Source organism: Misgurnus anguillicaudatus, chromosome 13 (genome assembly GCF_027580225.2).
Source record: "Misgurnus anguillicaudatus chromosome 13, ASM2758022v2, whole genome shotgun sequence".
Classification (NCBI taxonomy): Eukaryota; Metazoa; Chordata; class Actinopteri; order Cypriniformes; family Cobitidae; genus Misgurnus; species Misgurnus anguillicaudatus.
This window is the reverse complement of record NC_073349.2, coordinates 18285391-18311104: the sequence shown is the minus strand read 5'-3', so window position 1 is coordinate 18311104 and position 25714 is coordinate 18285391. Positions and strand designations below refer to the sequence as shown.

At 37.4% G+C, this 25714-nt stretch overlaps 4 protein-coding genes across 9 annotated transcripts in view; 3 read left to right on the top strand and 1 right to left on the bottom strand.

The window, feature by feature from the left end:
- Positions 1–2575: 2575 nt before the first annotated feature.
- szrd1 (SUZ RNA binding domain containing 1) lies at positions 2576–8055 on the bottom strand. 2 transcript variants are annotated; one of them, XM_055188980.2, is made up of 4 exons: positions 7899–8055; positions 6611–6660; positions 6259–6528; positions 2576–4222 (listed from the first exon to the last, which is right to left on the bottom strand). In XM_055188980.2, the coding sequence occupies exons 1-4, from the start codon at positions 7947–7949 to the stop codon at positions 4111–4113; spliced, it is 483 nt and encodes a 160-aa protein (XP_055044955.2). In that variant the 5' UTR covers positions 7950–8055; the 3' UTR covers positions 2576–4110. The 2 variants fall into 2 exon arrangements, with proteins under 2 accessions (XP_055044955.2, XP_055044956.1); XM_055188981.2 differs by lacking the exon at positions 7899–8055 and adding an exon at positions 7239–7600.
- A 497-nt stretch (positions 8056–8552) lies between these two features.
- On the top strand, positions 8553–10584 carry sult1st5 (sulfotransferase family 1, cytosolic sulfotransferase 5). Of its 3 annotated transcripts, none has more exons than XM_055188979.2 (8): positions 8553–8836; positions 9031–9179; positions 9274–9402; positions 9494–9594; positions 9678–9804; positions 9859–9953; positions 10096–10276; positions 10372–10584. In XM_055188979.2, exons 2-8 carry the CDS (start codon positions 9041–9043, stop codon positions 10482–10484), a joined length of 885 nt encoding a protein of 294 aa, XP_055044954.2. In that variant the 5' UTR covers positions 8553–8836; positions 9031–9040; the 3' UTR covers positions 10485–10584. The 3 variants fall into 3 exon arrangements, with proteins under 3 accessions (XP_055044954.2, XP_073731367.1, XP_055044953.2); XM_055188978.2 differs by having other exon boundaries at positions 8556–8774; XM_073875266.1 differs by having other exon boundaries at positions 8554–9179.
- A 412-nt stretch (positions 10585–10996) lies between these two features.
- tmem82 (transmembrane protein 82) lies at positions 10997–13116 on the top strand. Its single transcript, XM_055188977.2, has 7 exons — positions 10997–11062; positions 11137–11223; positions 11404–11476; positions 11616–11790; positions 11872–12289; positions 12447–12628; positions 12791–13116. Exons 2-7 carry the CDS (start codon positions 11139–11141, stop codon positions 12869–12871), a joined length of 1014 nt encoding a protein of 337 aa, XP_055044952.1. The 5' UTR covers positions 10997–11062; positions 11137–11138; the 3' UTR covers positions 12872–13116.
- A 2030-nt stretch (positions 13117–15146) lies between these two features.
- Positions 15147–25714, top strand: part of spen (spen family transcriptional repressor) — a 35158-nt gene continuing 24590 nt past the window's right edge. For 2 of the 3 annotated variants that reach the window (XM_055188974.2, XM_055188973.2), the window contains exons 1-3: positions 15147–15484; positions 19055–19375; positions 24272–24895. In XM_055188974.2, coding sequence (XP_055044949.2) covers positions 15402–15484; positions 19055–19375; positions 24272–24895 — 1028 coding nt within the window. In that variant the 5' untranslated portion in view covers positions 15147–15401. The other variant, XM_055188975.2, reaches the window with a different exon arrangement.

Here is a 25714-nt window from a genome sequence, read left to right as displayed (position 1 = left end):
AATTTAACACACTTGAAGTTTTTAATACTCTAATCAACATGGGCAAATATGGATGCTTTATGCAAATGTATGTTTATTATTAGTAAAAATAATAATTTTCACCCCTAAAATGCACCATAACACAATCACGAACAGTGGGCGTGGTTTCAGCGCCGACACTGGACACGTCCCCCACATAAGAGCAGAAAATCGTGCGTGTTTTTAATTTGTTTAATTTATTTGATTTCTTTTATTATTCAAATTTGCCTGGATTGTTAATATTAAATTTTTTGGTTGTTTTTACAAACTGAGAACATATTTAATATCGAGTTAAAGGTCACGTTTTTCCTGATCCCATTTTTCACACTTTAGTTAGTGTGTAATGTTGCTGTTAGAGCATAAATAATATCTGCAAAATGATAAAGCTCAACGTTTACTGCCACACGATATATTTTCTTTAACAGAATTCCCCTTTCATAGCCTACAGCTAAAGGCCTGATTGGACTACAGCCCTTTACTTCCCGGCTGAATGACGTCAATATAAGACTAAACTCCGCCCACAGGAATACGTCAGGCTCTGGCTAAGCTAAGCAGGGCTGCGTTCAGCCCCGACAAAACGTTGCACAACGTTTAATAAACTGAAACGGTGAAGCATTGAACACCCTGTTGTGATGACGCTAAAGTTGCAACTACGGTAGCTGAGAGGCCATTCTTTGTGTTCTTTTTAAAATGTTTCTGAAGCCTGATGAAATCGTTATAAATGTGTGTTTAATACTGTAAAATACCCTCGATGTTACAGTCACTGACCTTGCCGTCCAGAATGAAAGACAACATTCCAACTTGAACCCATTGAGCGAGCTGTCTCTTTACTATCGCGTGGTTTTATACATCTTGCCGCTGATTGGGCCGACATTTCTGACACACCCACCAAACAAGAGAAAACGCTTCTAAAACCTGTTGCATTCCGTTGCACACCGTTTCAAGGAAACATGTCGTTCAACCCGGAAACCGTAGCAAAACGTTGCGCACCGGTGTGAGATTGAACGTGCCCCTGCTGTCGAGAATCACAACACAACACACTAAACAAACTAAACAATCAGAACTCGTTAAGTATTTCTGAGGGATTGACTTCATAGAACAAGGAAGACATCAGCCCGTTTTTTGGAAAGTGAAAACAGCGGCACAGAGATAAGTAAATTGTGTGAAAAATACTGCGTTTTTTTTACACACTGGAAAATATGGCTTTCTTACTTAGTATTTTTGTCTTGTTTTCAGTAGAAATATCTAAACATTCTTAAATTAAGATGCTTTTTCTGGATGAGCAAAATTACCTAATTAAGACCGTTTCAGCAGTAACAACATAGACAAGCGGCTGCATGTAGCTTCCGGTGGACTCCGCTGAGAATAAATAACAACAAAGTTCTTTACACGTAGTTTATTTATATAACAAGCAAAAAAACAACACATAGATTACATAGGAAACCTAAACATTTGCTAATTTCGACGAGGCATTTGTTCAAGAGATCAGTTTAGCAACTAGTCAGAGCATTAAAAAAACGAAACCGGAAATAAGGTTCGGATCCAGACGTGTATCACGTGCTTCCAATGAAACCGTCTATAGACAAAAAATATACAATTTAAGTGAATTTGTGCTTAAAACAACCAAAAATAACTGCCAATGGGGTGAGAAAAAAAAATCTAAAAATAAGTTTTCTTTTTTCTTAAACACTTAATTTAAGCAAAAATTTCAAACCCCTTTAGCAGATAATTTTTTTAAAAGTTTTAAGCACAAATTCATTTAAATATTATAGTTTTTGTCTGAAAACTAGACATATTTTCTTAGGTCATTTTGCTCATCAAGAAAATACACCTTGATTTAAGAATTTTTAGATATTTCTACTGAAAAGACAAAAATACTAAGTAAGAAGAATTTTTTTTTTTTGCAGTGCATGAACACATCATAGTGCGCACTGTAAACACAATCAAAGCTTCAGAAACACAGGAAGAACGGGACATTTAACATGGACTTGAAATGTAAAATTAACCCCTTCAGACCTGATTGTTTAGGTGTTTTAATCAGTGTGCCTTATTTTGATTGGTTAATCACCTTTTTTTTTGGTTTGAACCACAAAACGTGATGTCCATTCCAGTGGACGCAGGGTATTGAGGGGTTAACCCTTACAGACGTTGTGTGTTTCTGTTTATCACAAAACAACACATTTCAACTCAATATCATAATTTCAATGTTTCTATGAATGTAACCAGTAACCATGGCCCACATTTGTGAAATTGAATTTCATTCCTATTCTGTGACTCAAGTAAAATTGTAGGTAAGCATAAGGAAAACTTAAGATTATTGCTCAAATGTATGGTATCGGTTGAGATGAGTGTCCATACCTGTATGGAAAAATCCAAGCTAAAGACTCAATCAAATTGATTTTGGAAGCAGAGAATGTTCTTTAAATTATGTAGGTTGATTATGTGTTGAAAAATTTCTTAAGCTGGGTTTTCACACCTAAACAGTCTTTCACAGACTGCGAAAAATATCCCTATAGGCAACGTTAAACCAAAACCTGAAGAAAAATATCCAGAAACGTTATTTAAAAAGTCTTTATTAAATGGCCATTTTTAAAAGTATTTACAGGCAGATTGCTGTGTTCTCAGGAATTCAGACAAACCTGTCTGGTCTGATGTGTTACAGCACAATAGGTGAACAATGACATATCAGGTTAAAGGGTATTACCACCATAAACTTCAGGGTCATTTCAGAGACATCATTCATGGACAGCACAGGAAAGCAAGGTGTTTTAGGGTGACAAGAAAAGGTAGTATGGCTCTTCATAAAAGGACATTGTATTGCAAGAGCCAGAGCAACTATAGGTCAACTGACTTAACACTTAAAGTTGCCTTGATAAGCCACTGGTGCTATGCACACATCTTAGGTTTCAATAAACGTTAAATAATCTCTTATAGGATATCTTATCTGTAATCCAGTCTTGGAGGTGTTTTTCAAACCACCTAAGCTTTTACTTCATGAAAGCTTAACATTGCACCATCGATCAGTTAAAAGCCTATCCTCTCATACACAACTTCATCCTCATAATTCCTTAAAACAACCTGAGTTCCTACATCAGTAAAAAAAAGAAAGAAAAGAAAATGGTCAACAGCAGATCTGATGAGAAAGTGAAGCGAGGGGAGCCAGCGTAATCGTTTTTCCCCCTGCTTCACTCCCTTTGGTTTATCCCAGCACAACACGTATATACAGAAGTCTCTTATCTGTTAGATTTCAATTAAAATACACAGCTCTAAAAATGACTACTGCCTCAAATCATCTAAAAGGCATAGAAACTGCTTAAAAATGTCATTTGCTGCACTCGTTTAATTCTCTACTCGTTTGTTTTTATTCTTTTGACTTTATGTAGAAATCAGGACAGTCAGAGGAAGACCCATGAATAAAACAACATATGAAAATAATATAACCGTAAACAATAAAGAACAAACTAAGTCAGCTTGAGTTTCCACAACGACCTCACCGTTCCTTACCGATTTAAAAGCATATGGCAACTTAAAACAAACACAATACATACAAAACAACTTGGGTGGAACAGTGGGGAAAGAAGATGTGAACATTTCATGATCAATCTAGAATTATTGCTGAAAGAAGCTGGTGCCTAATGTCATCATGTATACCGCAATGGTGACAGAACTTCCAGCTCTGCCTTTGTCACCGCTATCTTCTTCTTCTAATGTCTTTTCAAAGGGATTTTCACGGCTTGCTCAAATGGTGTGACGGCTGAGTATAGGAAGTAAGGGACATTGGTTCTGCAGTTCTGTTTTCCTCCGTATTCTCTTTAATTTAAAGGCGCGGGGCTGGACGTCACAGTGAGCCGTGTCCGGAAGCGAGGTCCTCATCACAGTGTAAAACCGGGAATGCAACATTCCCCATCCGCTCCTCTGTGTAACGTTGTCCTCTGAGTGCCACACACTGGCATACGTGCCGTGGTGGATTTGAGAGGGTTTTAGATTTATACGAAAAGCATCCCATATTCTAAATATTGATAAAATTATTTGAATTTTGACTGTATTGGGAGATCGACCCAATATGACTTCTCCCAGGAAACACTGTTATTCCTATCTGCGCTGGTGAAAGCCTTGTGTACCATCTGGACCTGCTGGTTGTCGAACCACATGGTTTCCTGATCTGCTGTCTTCCGAAAGTGTATGGTTGCTTCCGCGTGGGGATCTGATCGGGGAAAAATGACAGTAAACCTTTTTAAAACATATTTTAGATCATTCAAAAATACTAATTTTGACATGAACAAAAGTACAGTTCTCCAGGGTTCCTACTCCATGCCAAATGTCAAATTCCCTGACTAAAAAGCTTAATTTTTATAACCTATGTGTGAGATGCCGTAAGCCTGATAATGTAGTGTACACTGAGTTTATAAGTAGCTTAAAGGTGCTGTAGAATGTAAAACTGTACAACCAATCAGAGCAGAGCTCAACATTATTATTCATCACCCTTTCAAATAACGTAATAATAGACAATTTCAAAGCCAAATCCTAGGGTTGTAAATGGATATGTTAAAACGTCTCTGGCCATTTTTTTCACTTAATAAAGCCTCTTACCTTCTATGTAGATATCAGCAAGAGAGTTTGAAGAGTTTGGTTCCAAAACGCAATAAATCCATTTGGACTAATTTCGGTAAAAATGTGTTTTCTATACCAAGAAAGTAACAAGATGAAAATCACTATTTTCTGTTACAAACTTTCACATAGCATCTATAAGTTATAATAACATTAAAAATTCTAATCCATTATTTGATTTTCAAAGATTTATTGTAAAAACTGATTATTTTTTTCCACAAATGCAATAAATCAAAACACTATCTATTGAATCAATATATAAATGTGCATCATCTTTGCCGTGTTATATTCATTTAGTTGACTAGCGGTATACACTGATAAAAACCATTAATGGCATTAATCAAAACACTTAGCCTGCTTTGTCATATTAATAACACTGTCATTGCTGCTGCTATACTTGGGACGTCGTTGCTTTTTTGACAGCGATCAGCTATAAAATATTTTGGTCCTGCTCGATTTTCGTTGACTTCGAGTAAAATATTGGAAAGTTTTTCATAAGATCCCTGGGGTCAATGTGTTAGCATGACAGAAGCTTTATGCTGTCGGGAGAACAAGCATCAAACTGCATTTTTCTGTCTCCCGAGTGCCTCTTGCGTAAATTATTCAATTTTGATGGCTTACGTTTTCTCCCTGTCACAGAAAACCACCATAGGTTTATCAATGCCATATTTTGTTTTTCTTTGTTTGTTGACCATGAAGTACAAAGTAGATGAGGAAAACTAAGATTCTGTGTGTATTCAATGCGCCACCATTGTTGTTTACAATGCGTGGAATGGTGCGCTGTGATTTGTTAAACGGATTTATTGCATTCTGCTGAGAATTTATCGCGTTTTGGGAAAAGGGAGAAAAGATGACAAACTAACACGGCAGATATTGGATTTTGCTAGGGGTGTGCTGGTTTCGGATTTGGTGATGACGGTTATGACGAGAGTCAAATGTGACGGTTCGTAACATAACCGTTTGGAGGGAAATGGACATAGCAACAGTAACTAAGGGGGTTGGATCTTTGCGAACGGTCAATTGACCTGATATTTTCTCCATGTTCGTGAGTCAACTGCACATCTCACTTATGCTGTTTTCCAAAGATTCAAATACAGTTGGAAACGACATAGACAATTAATAACACAGACTGTTAAAAATTGTTTTAATCAGTATTTAAACATTCTCTATGATCATAAATGTTTTAAAAAATATATTTTAATAACACGGTTTTGTCGGTTATAGAGTAGGGATTGACCGATATGGAGTTTTTTTGTGCCGATATCACACCCCTAGAGTTTGCATAAAATTAAGAATTTACTTTTTAATACTGACCTGATACAATACTGATTTTGACGGTTAAATAAAATGGTGTTTATCGCGTTTTGGAACCAACATCTTCAATTTAACATCATTTCAATGCATTCTTTGGCACCTTTAAATGCCTTTTGATAAATGCAAACTACGATTTAATGCGACAAACAAAATCTCTAATATTCCATGATGTGGACAAAAAATTCCCTGACATTCAATGCCTAGAATAGACCTTTTAAATTCCATGATCCGTAGGAACCCTAGTTCTCCCACAAACTGCAGTAACCGTGCATAAATCTAAGTTTTATTTCCACTTTATTCACTGTGTCAGTAATTTACCGGTCTGAATTAGGCCTCTCCTGGGGTGTTTCATCAGGTGTAGCACTGCCAAGTATTCTCTTCCTGGCTTCTGCATATTCAGCCTCTCGCTGAGCTAAGGATTTCACTTGCGGGGAGGGTCGGTTCTGCGTCACAGACGATCCCAAGGATCCATTACTGGAGGGTCGCTTCAAAATACGAATCTGAGGTGGGGGCGCGGCAGGGAGCGAGTCATCCTGGATGACAATCGCCGTCTTCATTGGAGATCGGCTTGAACTGCCACTTGAAAGTCTGAAAGGGACATCAAAAGATGATTGCAGCTAGCACATAAGGGAGAACGTGGGCTCAAAAACCTGAGGATGACCTGACATACCTCTCTTTCTGACTGATTCGAAGCTTTTCCTCTAGTCTTCTTTCCATTTCCTGAGTAAAGAAATTAAGATTTAACTTATGCGGCAATCTTATAAGTAATAGTAATATGAGTGAAGTGCTTTATTTAAGGAAGGGCTGCTGCAACATCAAGTTTTCAATTTCACAAAGTTATTTATAAATCTCTAGTGCTGTGGCTAAATTAATGGCAGGGCCAAATTACAGAGTGGTGCTTGAGTATTCTGACAATATGAGGGCTTATCAAAGCAAAAGACTTAATGGAGGGAAGATATGTTTACAGTGGTCAGGCTGTAGGTGTTACTGTCAAAACAATGTTGAACTTATGATTTAACTTTAACAGTGAACATGAGAAACCACAAAGGAGTGCATATTGCTATATCATAAAACAAATGATTCCTATTTATTCCTATATTTACACTTTTCTAAGCTAAGCTACTACACCAGAGCAAATAAAACAATAGGTCATTATTAATTCTTACAAATTAACCTTTACTGTCAAGTGTCAATTGTCATTTTTTAAGTTTTAGGTTAGTCATGCAAATGAAATAAGACAGATCTAAATACAATCATCTGATAAAATGTTATCATATAGTAAATGACTATAACTATACCTTTTTATAAACCTTCATTTCCACATCACTTCAAACACTTTTGCTAAAATAATAGGCATGTTGATTGAATAATCCAATAATATCTTTTGAAGAGACCTCAAAGACGTGTTGAGAACTTAACTGCCTGTTGATTATCTGAATGGAGACTACCCGGAACTTTGAAATCGGCGTAAGTTACATTTCAATTCATAACTTTGAACATAACTAAACTGAAGACTACGTTTATTTCAGCACGACACCCAACAGGTCTCAATTCATTGGAGCAGCCATCTTTGATTTCTTACGCGATGGCAAAGAAACCTTTTCTAATTCGACACAACTTCTCCCGGCTAACTAGCGCTAGTTAGCAAGCAATCTCGTTTCATCATGCCGCTTGCCTATAAGACATATTGTTTAACATGACGCTAAAGCTGTAACTTTAGATCGTGATCGTCACTATTTATTCACACCGGTTAAAAATAGGAAATATCCCACGGTATCTGACTAGTTTCCCTTTAACTGTGGCCTACTTCCCAACTCTATACACACACACTTGGGTGACTAGCGCGCTAGCAAGAAGCTAGTTAGTTGTATGAATCGCCCTAAAGCTCCACGTGAAGCTATTTACACTGTGATGAGAGTTCGTACGAGTGTGAAGAAAGTACATTATCGCGTATTTACCCCACTGTCGGCAGCCTCTTCCCAACTCTCGGCGACCTCCTCATCATCCATGTTTCCACTCTTAGCTACTAACTAGGGGGTTCCCTCGATCCACAAGCTAACGCACATTTTCCCTCTACAGCGTAAAAGAGCCGCTTAGTGAGTCAAAGTGTTACACCACACCGCCACCTGCTGTACGGAGGACATGAGGATGACTGTACGGAGGAATCTTGTGGAAATAAATGTACACAAATGAACAGAAAGCTGACAGCTAGAGCTGCTAACACTCGTTTTTTCTTTTTTCTTTTTTTATTGAGCTTTTTTCGATTTTGGTTCTGTTATGACAAGTTCTACGAATCAGGTGTAACACATGTATTTATAGTTTTAAATAGTCTACAACAGTGGTTCTCAATCTTTTTCAGCGTACGGCCCCCTTTGTGTATGGTGCATTCCTTCGCTGCCCCCCCAAAGAAAATTTATGACAAAAACAGTTCTAAAACTTCACATTTTAATTAAACAAAACATTAAATTATCCAAAGTAGTGCTGCCTTATTTTTTTAGGTTTAATTTCACAGAATTCATGATAAATTCATGTATTTTATAAAATTTCATAAAACTGGGCCCCCCCTGGCACCATCTTGCGGCCCCCTGGGGGCCCTGGACCCCAGTTTGAGAACCACTGGTCTACAAAACAGCAATTCACCGTACAGGTGCCAAATGCATTAACTTTGAACTTTGACCAGCCTTGAAAAATAAAACTAACCTGTAAGACTAGTCTAACAGCTTAACAGCCGTCGACAGATCTGTCTGCCTGAAACTGAAACCATAGCTTTCTACACATTTACATGTTTTTTTTTTTACTTTTTAAATAGTTTCAATTGGCGGCTACCGAAAAAGGTAATATAGATAAGCATAGGACGAAAACGTCGTACGTAAACGCCTGTTGAAATATTTTGTCTGTAAGTTGACGATATAGAAGATTTGAGAAAAAATATTGCCTTAAAATTGTTTAGCTTGCAAAATAAAATTTGTAAGGTCAACTTCATGAAGTATAACGAAGTGACTAATAAAAACTTCTTTAAAAGTCGAGACATTAGCTGTTTTCAGTGCAAATTTTAATGAAAATGGTTATGCTTAATCTTTGACATATAAGGTGGAAAATTATGGATAAAAAAGTACGCGGGACATTGGGTCAAGTTCATGGTATCCCATTACTTGAGTGCATAGTGAAACAATGGACAAAAGTGGAAAATTTCCAAGCATCGAAAGAGGATTTGCTTATTGCCACCTATCCAAAATCAGGTAAGGTGCAGATCTGTTTTATTTGCACAATAAGGAATAAGAATTAAACGATAGCATAATGAAAATAACAATACAATCGCTTTATCCGTAATAGGAACTACCTGGTTACAGGAAGTAGTGGACCAAATTTTAAATGTTGGAGATGCAGAAAAGTGCAAACGCGCTCCCACTCATGTGCGAATGCCTTTTATAGAGATGGCCCCTACAGAAGGTGTACCCTTTGGTATGTTGTACAGAAACTGAAATTTTTTTGCATGCATATTTTAATCTATCCTATATATGTGCATCCGAAATAATAATATTATTACTTATAGACGGTGTAAGTATTCTAGACACCATGGATCCCCCACGTGTAATCAAAACTCATCTTCCTATCCAACTTGTGCCTCAGTCTTTCTGGGAGGCTGGTTGCAAGGTTAGAGGTTTTGCTGTTTTAAGATTGTTATTGTGCTGTATTTAAATCAACAACTCATTTTAAAGGATCTATTCTCTTTTTAGGTTATATATATGGCCCGTAATCCCAAAGACACTGTGGTTTCATATTATCATTTTAGTCGCATGAGTATGAACCAGCCAGAGCCTGGCTCTTGGCAACAATTTCTGGAGAAGTTCATGGCAGCCCAATGTAAGTCATGCAAGACAAATGTTAGATGAACTTCTGATAATTTTATCTTTTTAGTGGGTTGGGGATCTTGGCATGACCATGTTAAAGGATACTGGAGGGAAAGGCATAGCAAGAGAATCCTTTACGTATTCTTCGAAGACATGAAAGAGGTCTGTTTGCAATATCAATTAAACCATCTATTTGACCCTTCATCAATGAATTTTTTTATTTATTTGTTCCTGCTTACACACAACATACAAATTCAAAATATTCATAATTTACTTGTTTAATATTATCTATTAATATTTTTAGGACCCTCTTCGTGAGGTGAAACGCATTGCTGTATTTCTTGAACGACAGTTATCAGAAAGTGCAATAGATTGCATTGTACAAATGACAAAATTTTCTGCTATGCGGGAGAATCCCATGGCAAACTACTCGACTATCCCAGACACAGTTTTTGATCGTACATCCTCAGATTTTATGAGAAAAGGTGATTACTTACATTTTTCAAATATATATATATATATTTTTAATTAATTAATTAATTAATTAATTAATATATTTATATATTTGGATTTTTTTTAGGTGAGGTCGGTGACTGGAAGAATCATTTCAGTGCAGAAGAAGATGCTGTATTTGAGAATCAGTATCACAAACTGATGGCTGACTGTCCTATTCCAATACGATTCACAATATGAATGACTTATCTAAAATAAAGAATTTATTTCTTAGACCAGAAAACATTAAGTAATGTTTCAAACAGTAAATATCAGAATAAACAAACAAATGTAAAAACTCTCCTTTATTTCTGTGCTTATTTTATGATGTAAGATGTTTTAAGTAGATGACTGATAGGCATTGACTGTTCAAAGCTCATGCATGCAGTATAAAGTTTACATGCCATCATAAAATCTGTGGATCTTTGATCTTCCAGTATGTAAATATCTCTTAATTGTTATAAAATAGTCACCAGTAGAGGGCAGAAATGAAATGGTAATTTCTTTGTATTGCTTTCTTTGCAAGTTTGAACCATTAAATTTATTATCATAAAAAAAATTATTCAGTCAAACTTTATGCTTGTGAAAAAAATACCCCCCCCCTCCAAAAAACAAAACAAAAACAAATACACCATGAAGAGATGACAGGTGTAAAAATGAATCAAGGCTTAAGTGACCTTTGATACTCTGCTCCCAATCCTCCAACTCTCATATCAGCTACTGATAAAGGTTTTACATGAATGAGGTTTTCAAACAACTCAAAAATAACACAACATAAGGTCAGTGGTATTGGGGATTTTGACTTCTGCTTGGATTTTGTTTGTGTGGTCTGTTTGACGTTTCACTTTAATAGGCATGTCGTCCTTTATTTCCTGGTTACTTCCAAGCGTTCCTACTTGGTTAACACCAGGAATTGATCCTTTACATAGTGTTTTACAAGGTGAGTTATAAAATGGCTCTTTTGTTAACAAATCTATTTATATTCTGTTTCATTAATATCTTTAATATTTATATATTTTACTATTTTCACATGTTTTTTTAAGTGTTTTTTTTTTAGAACAGTGATAAGCTGTATGCACTGTGAAATATCTCTATGTCTTCTGTTTGATATTAATCACAGGTATAGTGGGTGCTTGTGGAATTTTGGTTCTCCGTAACCTGTTAAAAGTTTACTTGTTTGTTGATGATCAGAGGTAAGGATGTTAACTAAAAATAAAATGAAATGTTTTGTTGTTAAATATATTATAAATACAAAAAATACACAGCTATTAGGTCTTCATAAAATATTAAGTTTTTGTGCTTTTTTGATGCATGTATCACCCGTCTATGAAGTGTTGCAGATCCTAAAACAGACAATAAACCAAACAAACGAACTGCTGGACTAACAGAGAAAATTCAGTTCTGGGTCCTAACATTGATTCTTTCCATTGTGGGATCTCGTGTGGCATCACTGGTGGTTTTAGAGTTCTCTCTCCGAGTCATTTCAGCGCGGATCACAGGAGGATCAGTACGAAAATTATTTACAATGAAATTCTGCATGACTATAGCTAACTCTTTCTGGGTTAAATACAACTTTTCTCTTGTTTAGGACTCAGTAGTTGATCCATTGTTACAGCAGCTCATCCAGTGTCAGTTCTCCCTAGGCTGTGCACTAAGCTGCAGCCTAAATTTCCTCCATGAGGGGGCACCACAAGCCTGGCTAAGCCTCCTCCTTGCAGTTGGCCTGAGTTGGTTTTTGGCAAGCCAGTGCTGCAAACTATGGCAACATGTTCAGACAATGTATCCAATACACAGCACACAGCGCTACTGTGGACTCTGTATTGGGCTCTTAACTACTGGCTCTTCTATATTAACTTGGCTCTGCAGTGCACTCATTATAACTTTTAGTGTGTCTGGAATTGCTGCCATATCAAACATAAACCAACATTTTCTTTCAACAACCGAGGCTCTGAGGTTTTGGACCCCACTTACAATATGCTACACTCTACTGGTTGTGTATATGAATGGTAAGAGAACAAAATAGTAGGACTAAGAAAACAGATTTATTGGGGGAAATACCATAATATCAGTTTATGTAACAATTAAGTGCGCCCCATGCCAACAGTGACCATGGTTTGAATCTCTTGCCATATTAGAGTATATCATTCATTACTGTTCTTTCAGAGGATCAACGTCAGCCTGGCCAGCAAGCTCTTCTGAATACAGTTGTTGTGCGCCTTGGTGGGCTTTTTGTTTTACTGATAACAGTGGGCAGGTGGTCAGATGTACTCCATGTCCTGATCTGCTTCATTGGTGAAGCTGTATGTCTGCTACTATCTCAAGACCTTTTGGAAGCCATATATAAGGTTAGCACTAACATGCATGCTTTAAGGTCTCTCTATCTGCACTGAACTAAGTAACAAGTTACAGGACTGTATCCCAAGATGTACCATAGAATATTATATGATATATTTTGAGCATTAAATGTAATAACTTATTTTTGTTGTTGCATTTATGCATCTTTGCAGCATGTTATCCCTGTTCCTGAAAGATCCATAAAAAGGCCAGGAAACCAGACTGGACCAAAGAAATGGGAAAAATTTGACTGAGCTTGGATTAAAACAACAGCAGAGTTATATTTTAGAGTTATAACAGCAATAGTAATATTTTACAGCACTACTTTCTCTACAAAAACATGGTCGCTCAGGAATGCCACCTAAGCAATTCCATAAAGGACTATGGTTTGCACAGTATGGACACTGTACATTTATACACAAGGATTATTTATGCATCTGTCCCTTTCCATTTTAACCTTATTGAATGAATTACATCAAAATAAAACTATTTAAAATCACTAACTTTATGTATGATTAATTCAAATCCAGCTACTTCACACCTAAATATAAGTAACACTGATATTATTTAAAGAACACTTCTTATGAGACAGACTGTACCTCATACATAAATAGCTTTGTGTTATTACGTCGTTATTACGTACCTTAACTCTTCACACACAATTTTTATATGGCTTATTTTAATTAAGCAGCTACACTCGCAGGTCATCAATGCATTTTAACATCCAACAATAACATTTAAATGTAGCACACAGTTGCACTCCAAGATATTTTGTAACACTGTAACAATTTAGTTTCGTCAAATCATACAGGGCAACGTTAAAAGTGCAGTCATAACATAAACTCAAAGAAATCTCTGGAAACAAAATGGCCGGGGCGCATTGTATTCTTTTGTTGTGCTTGGTCTTGTCTATTCTAGGTCATGCTCAAAATGGCGTCATATTTCAAAGAGCATTCTTTAGTAGAATGACGCCAACAACTGTTTCAACGATTAAAAAACACCTAAAACCTTCAGAAACGTCGATTGCGGGATTTTTTGTAATGTCAAAGTCGTTATGTTTGACCTGCACTTGTTTTTCTCCAATGCAGCTGTTTTTCGATATTTTAATGTGTAGAAGACAGATGGACCATTTTATCAAAAAGATTCCAGAGGATTTTGTTTACAATTCCATCGTTTCCTGTCAGATAAATACACATTACAATTACGTTTTTGCCAGACGGTTAAACAATTTCTCCATTCCTTTAGAAGTAGCCGTCTGTGGTTTAGGAACGAAGAAAGAAGAATAATAAAGTGTCCAAATGTCCAGGGGATTCATTTATTATATAACATAAAACAATACTGAATAGGTCTGCGCTTTTGTATTTCCAACGTGTAACAAATCCAATCCCAAAGATACTGTCAATGGATTTTATTAGGTCAAATCCAGAAATATTAAGGATTTAGGCAGATCCATAAAATCCATACAATTCCAGTGAAGACTGAATCGGAAGATTATGTGGCTTGCTCAAGATACAACCCGCTTCGTCTCGGTACAAGTTACAGAAATTTCTGCAAGTCAGTGGGCTTTGTAATTGCTCTTTGTCAAAACCCTGTGGGCGTGTTGGGCGCATGCGGAATGGAGCCATTGCGGTCCCTGTTTTGCCGCATTCTGGCGCATGCGTGAATCAAACCTTACGCCTCGTGCTCTTTTAAGTCAGTAGGCATAAATGGAAAGCGGTCAAACCCGTCTTTGAACATTTGAAATGGTTGGTCACTCTCTGTGCTATTTGAAACAGTATCGATTGCCACGCAAACTGCCTTGTAATTAGTCAGACCTTATGTAGTTTTCTTTGAATTATGGAGAGTTGACTAAAGTTGCTGAACTGAACTTAATTATTAAGCTTACATTTGACGCGAAGCTTGTCTTTTAAATAACTAATCATATACAAGGCGTTGTTCTAGATTTATCTGTAGTTGAGACTGCGGGTAAAAACAAATAAATTCCCACAAAATAACGAGTAAAGAAGTGGGACATGTAAGTCCTTAGGGAATTATTTAGTTGACAAAAATTACCATCTAACATGAAAATGCCCCAGCACTTTAATTGGCACCCTATTAAGGAAGTCGTGTATCTATGGCTCTTTTGATGCTTTTTGTCTTAATTTAAAAAAATAAAGTGTATCATGCAGATGTTATTCAACACAAAATGCTTGTAAAGAAAACAAATGTACAATTTGCAAACTTATACGAGGCAGTACTAATAAATTAGACATAACCGATGAGTCATTATTGTAGATAGCAGCAGTGGTAAACCACATACACTGCCTATCTCAAAAAATGTCTAACTTGCATTTAGGCAGACTTTTTTTCACAAATAATGTCACATGTCAAACTGCATTTAGGAGAACGTACTCAAATTTCATATTGTATGCAATCTAACTCGACATACACTAATATTAGTCCAATGTAAAGATACACATTTATCAGATTAAAAGTGATTCACATATAACAATGTGTTGTCCGGTTTCATTCATGTGGTATTCCAGAAGCTCGCTGCATACGTTCCTTCTAATGCGCGATCTCGTCATGAACCGGAGCGCGCTCCTCGACAGCAAGGTTCAGGCTCTCGTAGTCAACACAGCTTTCAAGTGCAAGCGGGTCTAATCGTAGTGTCCAGTCAGAGGAGCTACTCGTCGTTTTCGAGCTTGGCACATCTTCTCAGCGTCCCAGTCATACACACATTCAGTGGAGACGGATTTACCTCAATAAAATCTTCTGTATGATCGGGGGACACCAAAACGCAGTATGGTCCGGGAAACCAGACATTTATGGGTGGGGAATTTACCAGAAAATGTACGAGAGGAAAAAATTATCGAGCACTTCAAACGGTGAGTGACAATTTTCAGCAAAGAGAACATCTAGCAATGTGCTTCCTTTAGACGAGCCGTAATCAAGTGCCGAGAGAAAACAACAGAGACCCACCGGTGTGTGCTTAAACATCCCAAATCTGCACCTTAAATATGTGCTACAACTTTAACAACAACATGGCATTTGAGTTGGCTCATTTTGGCTTCGCTTATTTTGACGCTGGCTAGTAAGTTAGCTCAAGAGTCGCAGTTGTCGCTAGGTTGCTAATTAGCACAGAGGGTCGCATATAAGCGCATTACTTGTGGCTGCACAACTCTCTGCTTCAGTATGTTTCAAATTGCAATCCAGAACTAAACATTATTTGTAAAAGTATGGCTAGCAAGTACTGTGTGTTGCTCGATGGCTAAAAACACTGCGAGCAAGTTGAATGAGCTAAATTGTGTCTACTACTGAAGGCATTACTGTGAAGCTTTGGTGGGTGTTGTTTTGAACCTTCTCGGCTCAAATGTCATGTATGTCAGGCAAGCTGTGACCGTCAAGTAAGACAATGGAAGCTTAGGGGCACTTTCAATACAACGTCTTATTGTTACATGACCATTTTCACGAGCAGTTTTCAAATTATTGTTAATGTGTGAACATGTGGCAAAAACTTGTCTGTCCTCACCAGTGTGACTTTTAAGTTGTCACTCGAAGGTTTGTATATAGAGGGGAATATACTTGTGTACTGTACACTGGTGTATGGCTGTCCTTTTTGCACATTCTGGCAACTATAACGTTACGTTGAGTGTAAGCATTAAAACTCGTCATCCATGATCCATTTCTCATCTCGCCTCTTTACTTGCTGTAAGTCCAGCATTACCAACAACATATGTGGGGGTGTATTTTTTCCCCCAAATTTGACCTGCATGGCTTAAATTCATTCAGAAGCTGTTACTTGGGTTTAGATGAAAGGTGGTGAAACTAAATGATGTGCATTTGTTTTGATCGGTTAGGGCATCTGTAATTAACTGGAATATTTATTTATTTATTTATCTATCTATTTATTTATATTTATAAAACAACTATTTGAGGAAAGCAGATGCAGTCGAACTCAGATCTCACGTTCGTTTATAATATGTTATACTTTTGTAGCTAGTTTTACGATGGAGATATCCATGCTCCACTGACAGGCTGTAGTTTATGAAGGCTAGACCTTAACGCCTATGCTTGAGAAAAGAGCTATTTGCAAAGCAATTATTAAATAAAATTTTAACCAACTGAAAACGTATACATATAAAACGGGTCATTTTTATCGTTCGCTTTGCCTTTTGTTCAAATGCACTCTTGTTCAAATGTTTGTTTAGATTTGGCATTTTCGGAAGAACGAAATCGAAACGCTTTAATTAATCAAGCTTACGAGATATTACTAATGCACGCAGGGTTTATTACGTTATATATGTATCTTCTGTTTATATCTGTATCCATTTGCGCGGGAGAATGATGTGGTTACAGTGACTGAAAGCTCAGGTCAGTGCAGCAGAGGTGCTTATTGAAGATGCGGAATGAATAAGCAGTGTGAATAGGTTTGTAAAATGGCGACGGTGATTGTGTGTAACAGTGAGTGTGAGAACTGGTGTGTCAGGCAGCTGCTCACCTACAGCACAGCACACAGCGGTGGGGTGAGCTGCACCCATTCAATGCCTATTGTTTTTTTCCTCATTTTCATATTTTCACTGATGCCTACCGAGTGTTATTTTAGCCATCGGTAAGCCTGTCATGTATTGGATATCATTTATATCGACAGTTCAAACATTGACAGAAGATAAATGCATTAGTTAGACCCACGTCGATTTATGTGCTGCCGATGTTTATAGGCCCAATTTTGATCAATGTGGCATAACGACTGAGAAGAAATCTATATAACAATTAAAAACTATGACTAATAGTATAACACACTGGTAGTTTGTTATTAAACTGCACAGAGCCGGTATAAGATTTTGGCAGTATGATAACCTTTAGCAAAAATAACACGGTTTCACGGTGTTGCGGTATTGCCATTGCAACCCTAAAATGTCTTATTTTCAAATGCCATGTAAAAATAAAGCCTTTAAATTATAATATGCTTTCAAAAAAGATATAACATTTTCGTAATGTATATTAAAGGACAAGTTTGGTATTTTACACTTAAAGTTCTTTTTTCAAATTGTTTATGATGAAATAGAACGGTTTTGACTGAAATTTCGACATATGCGGCTGCCCCGAGAATTTTCGGGGGTTTGTTGTATCAACTCCCACCTCTACAATTGGTGTATAGGTGCACTGGAACAATCCTTCCTAAAATGCATTAAACGTTTGTTTACAAAGACGTGAAACTCACCGAGTGGTCAGGGGTGTTCACTGATATGCTGACACAAAAAAATCGCTGCAAAAGATGCTTTCCAACAGGTGTTTTAGCATTCGTTGTAAACTTGTGGACCTATTTTTCCAAACGCCTCACACCCGTACATTCTTCTGCTGAGAGCTTAAATAATAGACACTCCAGCCCAGTTGGTGGCGATAATCCACCTTTGCCAATTGCAAGAATACAAACAAAGTCCCGGCGCGGAGTAATACCGTACCTCAAGTCAATGGAGTTGGACAAAACTACGCTAAAACCTGTTGGAGTGCATCTTTTGTAGCGGTTTTTGTGTGAGCATGTCAGTGAACATCCCTGACCATTCAGTGAGTTTCACGTCTTTGTAAATGAAAGTTTAATGCATTTTAGGAAGGATTGTTCCAGTGCACCTATACACCCATTGTAGATGTGGGAGGTGAAACGACAAACACCCGAAAATTCTCGGGGCAGCCGCATATGTTGAAATTTCAATCTGAAAACAGGGCTTTAAGTGTAAAATACTGAACTTGTTTAAATGTAAAAATCAAATCAATCACATGACTTAATGATTTAATGAATTTGGCACAGCTTATACCTTGGAGACGGTATCACAGAACATTTTAGTGGTTTTGAAACCTTGACTGTTTAAAACCTTGGTATACCTTGAAACCGGTAACCGGGCCATGCCTTGTTGTATAATGACAAAAATAAAGCATGGCTGAAATAATAATAATAATAAAACATTGTTCCGTAAATAATGATATCACAATCAGTTAATAACTGTTTTTAAAGCTGTAAAATCCGATACTAGATGCATACCTAGTATGCATGTGATTATATGCTCCATATATGTCATGAGCTTTTCAATAGTGAAATCAGCAAACATGGCATGATAAGGTACAGAGCAAATATTATCACTTATAACGTATCACCATGTCATTTCACACGTGATGCTTGCTTGCTTGATTGTAGTCAAGTTGCTTGGTGGCTGTATTATCACACGCACACGCTTGAATCACACTGGAAAAAGATAATACGAGCCGTATTGGTTCATTTGTTGTTTGCAATTCTGTGGTCCACCAAAAACAGACCACTCTTGTCATAATCCTGCCTTTGCAGATTCCCAGTACGCATGATGTGTTTTCATACAAGTATAATTGACTGAAAGTATCATGTAATGCATTTGCATTGGCAACCAATCATTTATAAAAAAATGTGTTTGCCTTTTTCTTAATAGATATGGACGTGTGGAGAGTGTCAAGGTCCTTCCAAAACGTGGATCGGAGGGTGGAGTTGCTGCCTTTGTGGATTTTGTGGACATTAAAAGTGCTCAGAAAGCTCATAATTCCATCAACAAGATGGGAGACAGGGACCTACGCACCGATTACAATGAACCAGGAACTATTCCCAGTGCAGCTCGAGGCCTGGATGATAGCCTGTCCATAGCCACTCGTGGGCGGGATGTTTCAGGGTTCACAAGGGGGGCGGGGGGCCCTGTGTATGGGCCCCCTGTGTCACTTCACAGCAGAGAGGGACGCTTTGAACGCAGACTAGACGGGTAAGTGGACATAGTTTTTCTGAAGGCAGGGGGACCATTCGTTTCTTGTTACTCATCTCTCCCTCCCGATTATTTCCGTCATTAATTGGGCTAATTTATTGTTTTGCGGGCGGGGGACATGAGGGAAATTAAGTTAACACTCTGCAGGGTAGTAATTTATGCATCACACTTTGATAGTTGAGGTGTGTCATCACTCACCGTGTAAAACAAGTTTGCAAAAACATGGTGAACGTGCACAGAAATGCATAATTACGTAGAGCTTAGCGTGCCTCTGCATATGGGGATTCTCTCTGAGCCGTATGTCTCTTGAGTTGGATATCGCAGCGAAGATGTTATGGATATCAGAATATTCTGGGATTTCTGGAAGCCAGAGAGAATCGGTGACCGTGACCGTACCTGGGATTGCCTTATTCTGGAGTACTGTACGCCCAAGGTGGATTAATGCCTTACCAAATGTGGTTTTGCTCTGTTATTTTAACAGCATTGCAGTGTTGAATTAAGACACATTTATTGGTAATTGGATTATTGAAATGGGTGGTTTAGGAACAGTTCATTCTTTCCGTGATCTGGAAACCTCTGGATGATATTCTCTGGATTCCTAATCAAACTGGATTAATACTACCTATACAAGGATATTCTATACCTACCTTGCTGTTTTTTGGGATTATGCATGGTGTTAGGGTTTTGCTGGTAATTACATGGGGTACTTTGGCCATTGATCAACATGGTAGAATGTGACAGAAACACAGTGAGCAAATCTATTTATTTATTCATTTCTTATTTCTAAACCATTTAAGTTCATTTTTGCCTTTTTTAAAACTCCAAATAATAAAAGAATGGATTTATAGTAATATACGTTCTAATTTGGAAAAGTGTACTGTTTTTTTGGATCAACAAATTAAAGCATGGAGGTATTGCTGTTGTGGGGCTGAATATTATTCAACTTGGATGTTAAAAATCCCATTGGATTACAAAGCCCCATACTGGATCTAGAAAGACTATGGATACAGTGCTGTCAAGAAGAGACGCAACAAAAATTGGAACCTTTCTGCTCATGGACTATTCCTGTGCCAGTGGATTATTGATCTTCTTCCAGACATCAGTCAAGATTCCAGTGGGATTTGTAAAACAAGAAGACAACTCCCATATTTCCAGAGATGACTTGGATTACTCACAACAGTTAGAACATTGTTACTTTGTTTTGGTGGCACGTCTGGAAACGTCTTTTCAACATCCTAAAGAATGTGGTTGTACTGTAGGATTCAAAATAAAGCACCAGAGATTTTTTTTATCTACGCCGAGAAGAGGGATTTAGTAGCTCAAAGGCACCATGAAAAGCTTTTTGCAGTTCTTCAAATATCGAGAGAGAGAATTTGTTTCAAAGGACTTCTAAATGAAGAACAGAAATGATGCTGTGAAGAGAAACAATGCTGTGGATTTATTACGTTTTTGGACTTAAATCTTCATACTGTTTTTTGACCTGTATGGGAATTCTTGTATTGGACTTGAACTGGACATCCTCCCTCCTAACTATTACCTCCGTATGCTTTTCCCAGATAACAACGTAATTTTTTTTAAGATTCATGGATTCTTTTTGGCTGAACTATTATGTTGGATCCTGAAAAATAAGGATTACTTCGTTGATTTTTTTCTTACCATTTTTACATTCTACATTTTTAACCCCCTTTTTTGCTCACAAAGTTCTGTCTCCCTAAATTGTATTTGGAATTGTAGGTCGGGTTACCGCTGTCTTAAAAGGTTGGTATGTTCTGCCATGTGTATATTAGCTGTTCTCTAACCCCTAGTATGATCCCCTGTCTTTTCCATCTCCCACTAACAGATGTAGCCGTTAAAACAGGCTGTTTTATAGTAGCTTGTTGGCATTTGAACATTTTTACCTCACTTTGCTCTCCTTTTCCTGATACTCACTTTCTTTCACACTCCCTGGCTTTTTGCCTCTCTGCTCAACTAGGTGAATAATTTGAATAAGGTTTCAAGAAAAAGGTTAAAAGGATTATTAAAGAATAGAGAAAAGTTGGCCAATCAGAAAACACCTCTATGGATTTGGAGGAGATGGCAAATGAGCTTGGAGTGTTGTGATGCAATGTGTCACCACTGTTTGTCAGTTCTTGTGAAAATGACAGGAATGAAATATATGTACTTTAAAGGTTGATCACAGTCAAGTTACACAGCTGGCTTTCACTAAACCAAAGCATTCTTTTCTAATAAAAACCAAGTGGTATAATGATGATAATAATAATAATAATAATAATAATAATAACAGCTCATTGAAGAACAATAGGTCAGATTTACTGATATATGAATACTATTTTTACTACTATTATTGACTAACAAAGACTTATTCTAGCAATACATCTACTGTATTAAAATGACAGAAATGTATGTTTATTTAAAAAAATAAATTAATACAGTTAATAAAATAAATTGTTTTAGAGAGGTTTACAAAAAAATTGTAAAATGAGCATTACGAAATAGCTAAAGCCACGATCTTACTAGATTTGCACAATTTTTAAGCATACCCTTGCAACAACCGGATATGTTATCTCGTGTAGTTTTTTTTATTCACACAAAATTTATCCTGATGTGCTTGCACCATTATGGTTGCTTTTATTATTTTTGTACAAAATATAATTGTGTATTGTTTTCCATTTTTCCTCCACCTGAAAAGGTCACACTCACTGACATATTGATCACATGCCTTCACGTGATACGAATTCACAGATCATAGTCCAACATACTTGTACTTTGGAATCCCGTGAAATGTGATTTTATTTATCTTGCATTATTGGTCTGACGTATTTGCGCGTAAGAAGTAAAGTCTGTGGAACAAAAAGTGCAGTGTGACCATATCTTAAGTCTTTAAATACAATAAATATAGTAGTTAAATCTCTAAAGGGGGTCGCATAACGGTTGAGTAATGCCACGACGCGTGTTCGACAGCTCGCAGGTATGACTCAGTGCACATGCACATTCAATAGTGTAAGCTTATGCTACGTACACACCAAACGTGGGGCATTGCGTTACTCACTCTAGATTACTCGCGGGATTTAACCTCGTGTCATGCAAATTATTCGCTCTAGTTAAATATTTTTGAGGCGAATAGCGCATGTTTTCGCGGCAAACACGTCGCCCATATTGCGTCATTGCATTGACTTTGTATGTAATCTAGTCATGCAAATCATTCAACTTTCATCTGGTGTAAACCGACATTTAGACAGGCTGCTAATGCATGTTTTGCATCTGGAAATAAAATCTATGTTAATCGTTAACGACTTTGGACAAATATGATGTTATTTAATGTTAAACTATGTATGTGGCGTGACAGGGATTTGTGCAGTGTACAAAGTCACAGCTTTGTCAGGAATTTTTTGGTTGTGCCCGGTGTGCGACCTCCCTAAAACCTTACTATAGAAACAGAGAAGCTATTCTAAAATAATCAATATTCTTATATAGCTGGTACATTAATAACAGTTACTGTGTTGCTAGGAAACTGTACATCAAAGCAAATGAACAGTTCACAGTTAGGCATTGGTGTCTATATTAAAAATAATATGTTATTATGGTTATATGTGTTTTTTATCTGTTAAATCATGATTTTCTGCTTTTTTAATATTTGTTGCAGTCTAAAGAGTATTGAAGTTTTGCGAAATGAAATAATTGCTTTTGATAAAACATTTATCTTTTTAAAAACAGAATACTTATGAATGTAGAATGTTACAGACCTTTTGATCTTTTTAGAAAGATTCACCATTCTTGAAGCATAATGCGTCATGTCAATCAATCATAGAAAGTAGGTTGTTTTAGACAACAAATTCGTAACTAAACTAAACAAATTGAAACTAAACTGGTTTCAGCAGTAACAACATAAACAAACAGCTTTCGTGGAACAAACGTGACTACCGGTAAACTTCCAAAGAATCACTAAACAATAGTCCTTTTGAGTAGTTTATTTCTGATAACAAGCAAAGTAAATATCAAATACACTGAGCTAACGTTACTGCGTAAAATAAATGTATACAATGTTAACTAGAGATTGGCTGCCAAACTTCCCTTGACGTAGCAGTGATCCATGATCGCTATCTTTAGGAAACCAAAACATATATTTTTGGTATTTCTTCCAGAGTCCAGTTAAACCACTAGCCATACCATTAAACAAACAGAGACCGGAAGTTAACCTCTGTTCAGATGCTTAAACGCAACAATGCACGTGCATCCGATCAAACCGTCTATAGTAATAAAACATTTCTGCAGTGGATATGTAGTTGCAATTTCTCACGCAAACAAACCTCAATTTAGCTGCACAAAATGTCAATTTCCTGTTCAATCCCAGGAAATGTACATACTAATAAAATGCACAGCTTGTAATGCACATTAAATCGCTTTGGATAAAAGCATCTGCCAAATGCATAAATGTGAATGTATTATGAAAATCACTAAAAGCTTTTTCTTTTAAACACATTAATCTTTAATACATTTTTCTACCCTGTGTAACTTGGAATGTGACTGACCGTGGCATGCATGACTTTTGTCATGCATATTTCTTCTTTATTCAAATATGAAAATGCAAAATATAAACACAAATTACAGCAAAGACAAAAACAAGCAGATATACAATAAATGCTTAAGTTTTTTTTACAGTGAACTCTTAAGTTGTTTTACATGGTGTCAGTATTTGTATTAAGCACTACAATAAATAGAATGATCTAAGAGGATAACTTTCCAACATGCACCTGCAGTTGTTTTGAATAATTCACCTCTTTAACGCATGTCACTTGATACTCATCTCTATCAGGAAACCACCTAAGAAAAATAACATTTGTTTCATTCTTTCCATTTTTTTCTTTGCCATCCTTCATTCCTTTCCTTATCCTGTAGGACGACAGACAGTCGGGAGCGCTCTTACGATCACAGTGCCTATGGACACCATGAACGCAGCACCAACAGCAGTAGTTTTGATCGCCCACGCCACTATGAGACTGATTATTACAGAGACTCAAGGGACCGGGCCCTCAGTGGAGCCAGTGGAAGTGGCAGTTCTGCCAGTGGCAGCATTGGAGGGAGCTCCTCCGGGGCCAGCGCAGGGGGCGGTGGGAGCGTCACGGGAAGCAGCAGTGCTGGTGGCAGCGTCAGCGCTGCCGCAGGAGTAGGAAGTGGAGCGTCAACACCAGGAGCTATAGTCTACTATGGTTCACGAAGTCGAAGCCCCAGTCGTTTTGAGACTACAGAGACTCGGTACGAGCCCCGTGCGAGGGAATCTTTCACTTTGGCCAGTGTGGTCCATCGGGATTTATACAGAGATGAAAGAGGGAGACGAGGAGAAAGGACATACCACCACAGTCGAAGTGGTTCACCACACTCTTCACAATCACACAATCCATCACCGCAGAGGCTGGCGAGTCAGGCCGCACGGCCGGCGCGTTCCCACAGCGGCTCAGGATCCCGCAGTCGCTCCTCCAGCTCTGATTCAGTCAGCAGCACCAGCAGCAGTGGCAGCGGCAGGTACGTTTCAAAAGATCTCATTAGCATATTTTATGCAGGGAAGTTATTTAGTGTCAAATGTTTTCGTGACTTCTTGTACTTGACCTGCAGTGTTGCACTTTTAAGGGTTTGGTGGTCAGGCATTCATTTGAAACTTTAAAATACTTTGACCCAGCCCAACTAAAGACATTCTTAAGTTGATTTTCTTTGAACGTGTGAACTCTGTGGAGCTTCCAAATATTTATCAGAGCATCCTGACCAGCTTGACCAATAACATTTGGTCAACCAGTGGTTTGAGGTTGCTGTCCACCAATCGAATACTTGATGGCAAGTCTTTGAAAACTGGTGACTGGTTGGACAAAATGACACAATTCACCTTTACACCATAAGCATGTTGATGCTGAAAATCCCACAAGCTTGGGAGTTTCAGATTATGTTTAACTATCTTGATAACCTTGATAACAAATACTTGATTAGCATGTCGTGGCCATATGTAGTAGGATACTTCTCAGGTGCTTAGTCCTTGATCTTTGGACTGAAGCCACATGCTTTCATAATGACATGTGATAGCTTTGTGTTCAGTGGTCTTGGTGATCACCTAGGTGTCTGAAACAGTCCATAACCATGGTTACTGATTACAGATCATTACCTCCATTAGGCCCGCTCTAGTCTTTTTTCTTGTCTAAAGCCCTATTCGCATGGGATTAGTATTACCTGGTGACCTTTAGTCATTTGTGATAATTGTGGTTGTCTGTGATCTTAATCCAGTGTAAATAGGCCATGTCAAAATTCCACCGCCAATGACTTAACATATTTCGCCAAACAACGAGGTCATGTGAT

What these genes read in the sequence shown, in the direction of transcription:
- szrd1 (XM_055188980.2), bottom strand. Translation starts at nt 7,949, where the DNA reads ATGGATGATGAGGAGGTCGCCGAGAGTTGGGAAGAGGCTGCCGACAGT. An exon ending in AAGAGGCTGCCGACAGTGGG is followed by an intron (nt 6,661 to 7,898) that starts GTAAATACGCGA and finishes TTCTTTACTCAG; the next exon opens with GAAATGGAAAGAAGACTAGA. An exon ending in GAGAGGCCTAATTCAGACCG is followed by an intron (nt 4,223 to 6,258) that starts GTAAATTACTGA and finishes TTCCCCGATCAG; the next exon opens with ATCCCCACGCGGAAGCAACC.
- sult1st5 (XM_055188979.2), top strand. Translation starts at nt 9,041, where the DNA reads ATGGATAAAAAAGTACGCGGGACATTGGGTCAAGTTCATGGTATCCCA. An exon ending in TCTGGGAGGCTGGTTGCAAG is followed by an intron (nt 9,595 to 9,677) that starts GTTAGAGGTTTT and finishes TTCTCTTTTTAG; the next exon opens with GTTATATATATGGCCCGTAA. An exon ending in CTCAGATTTTATGAGAAAAG is followed by an intron (nt 10,277 to 10,371) that starts GTGATTACTTAC and finishes GATTTTTTTTAG; the next exon opens with GTGAGGTCGGTGACTGGAAG.
- tmem82 (XM_055188977.2), top strand. Translation starts at nt 11,139, where the DNA reads ATGTCGTCCTTTATTTCCTGGTTACTTCCAAGCGTTCCTACTTGGTTA. An exon ending in CGCGGATCACAGGAGGATCA is followed by an intron (nt 11,791 to 11,871) that starts GTACGAAAATTA and finishes TCTCTTGTTTAG; the next exon opens with GACTCAGTAGTTGATCCATT. An exon ending in TTTTGGAAGCCATATATAAG is followed by an intron (nt 12,629 to 12,790) that starts GTTAGCACTAAC and finishes GCATCTTTGCAG; the next exon opens with CATGTTATCCCTGTTCCTGA.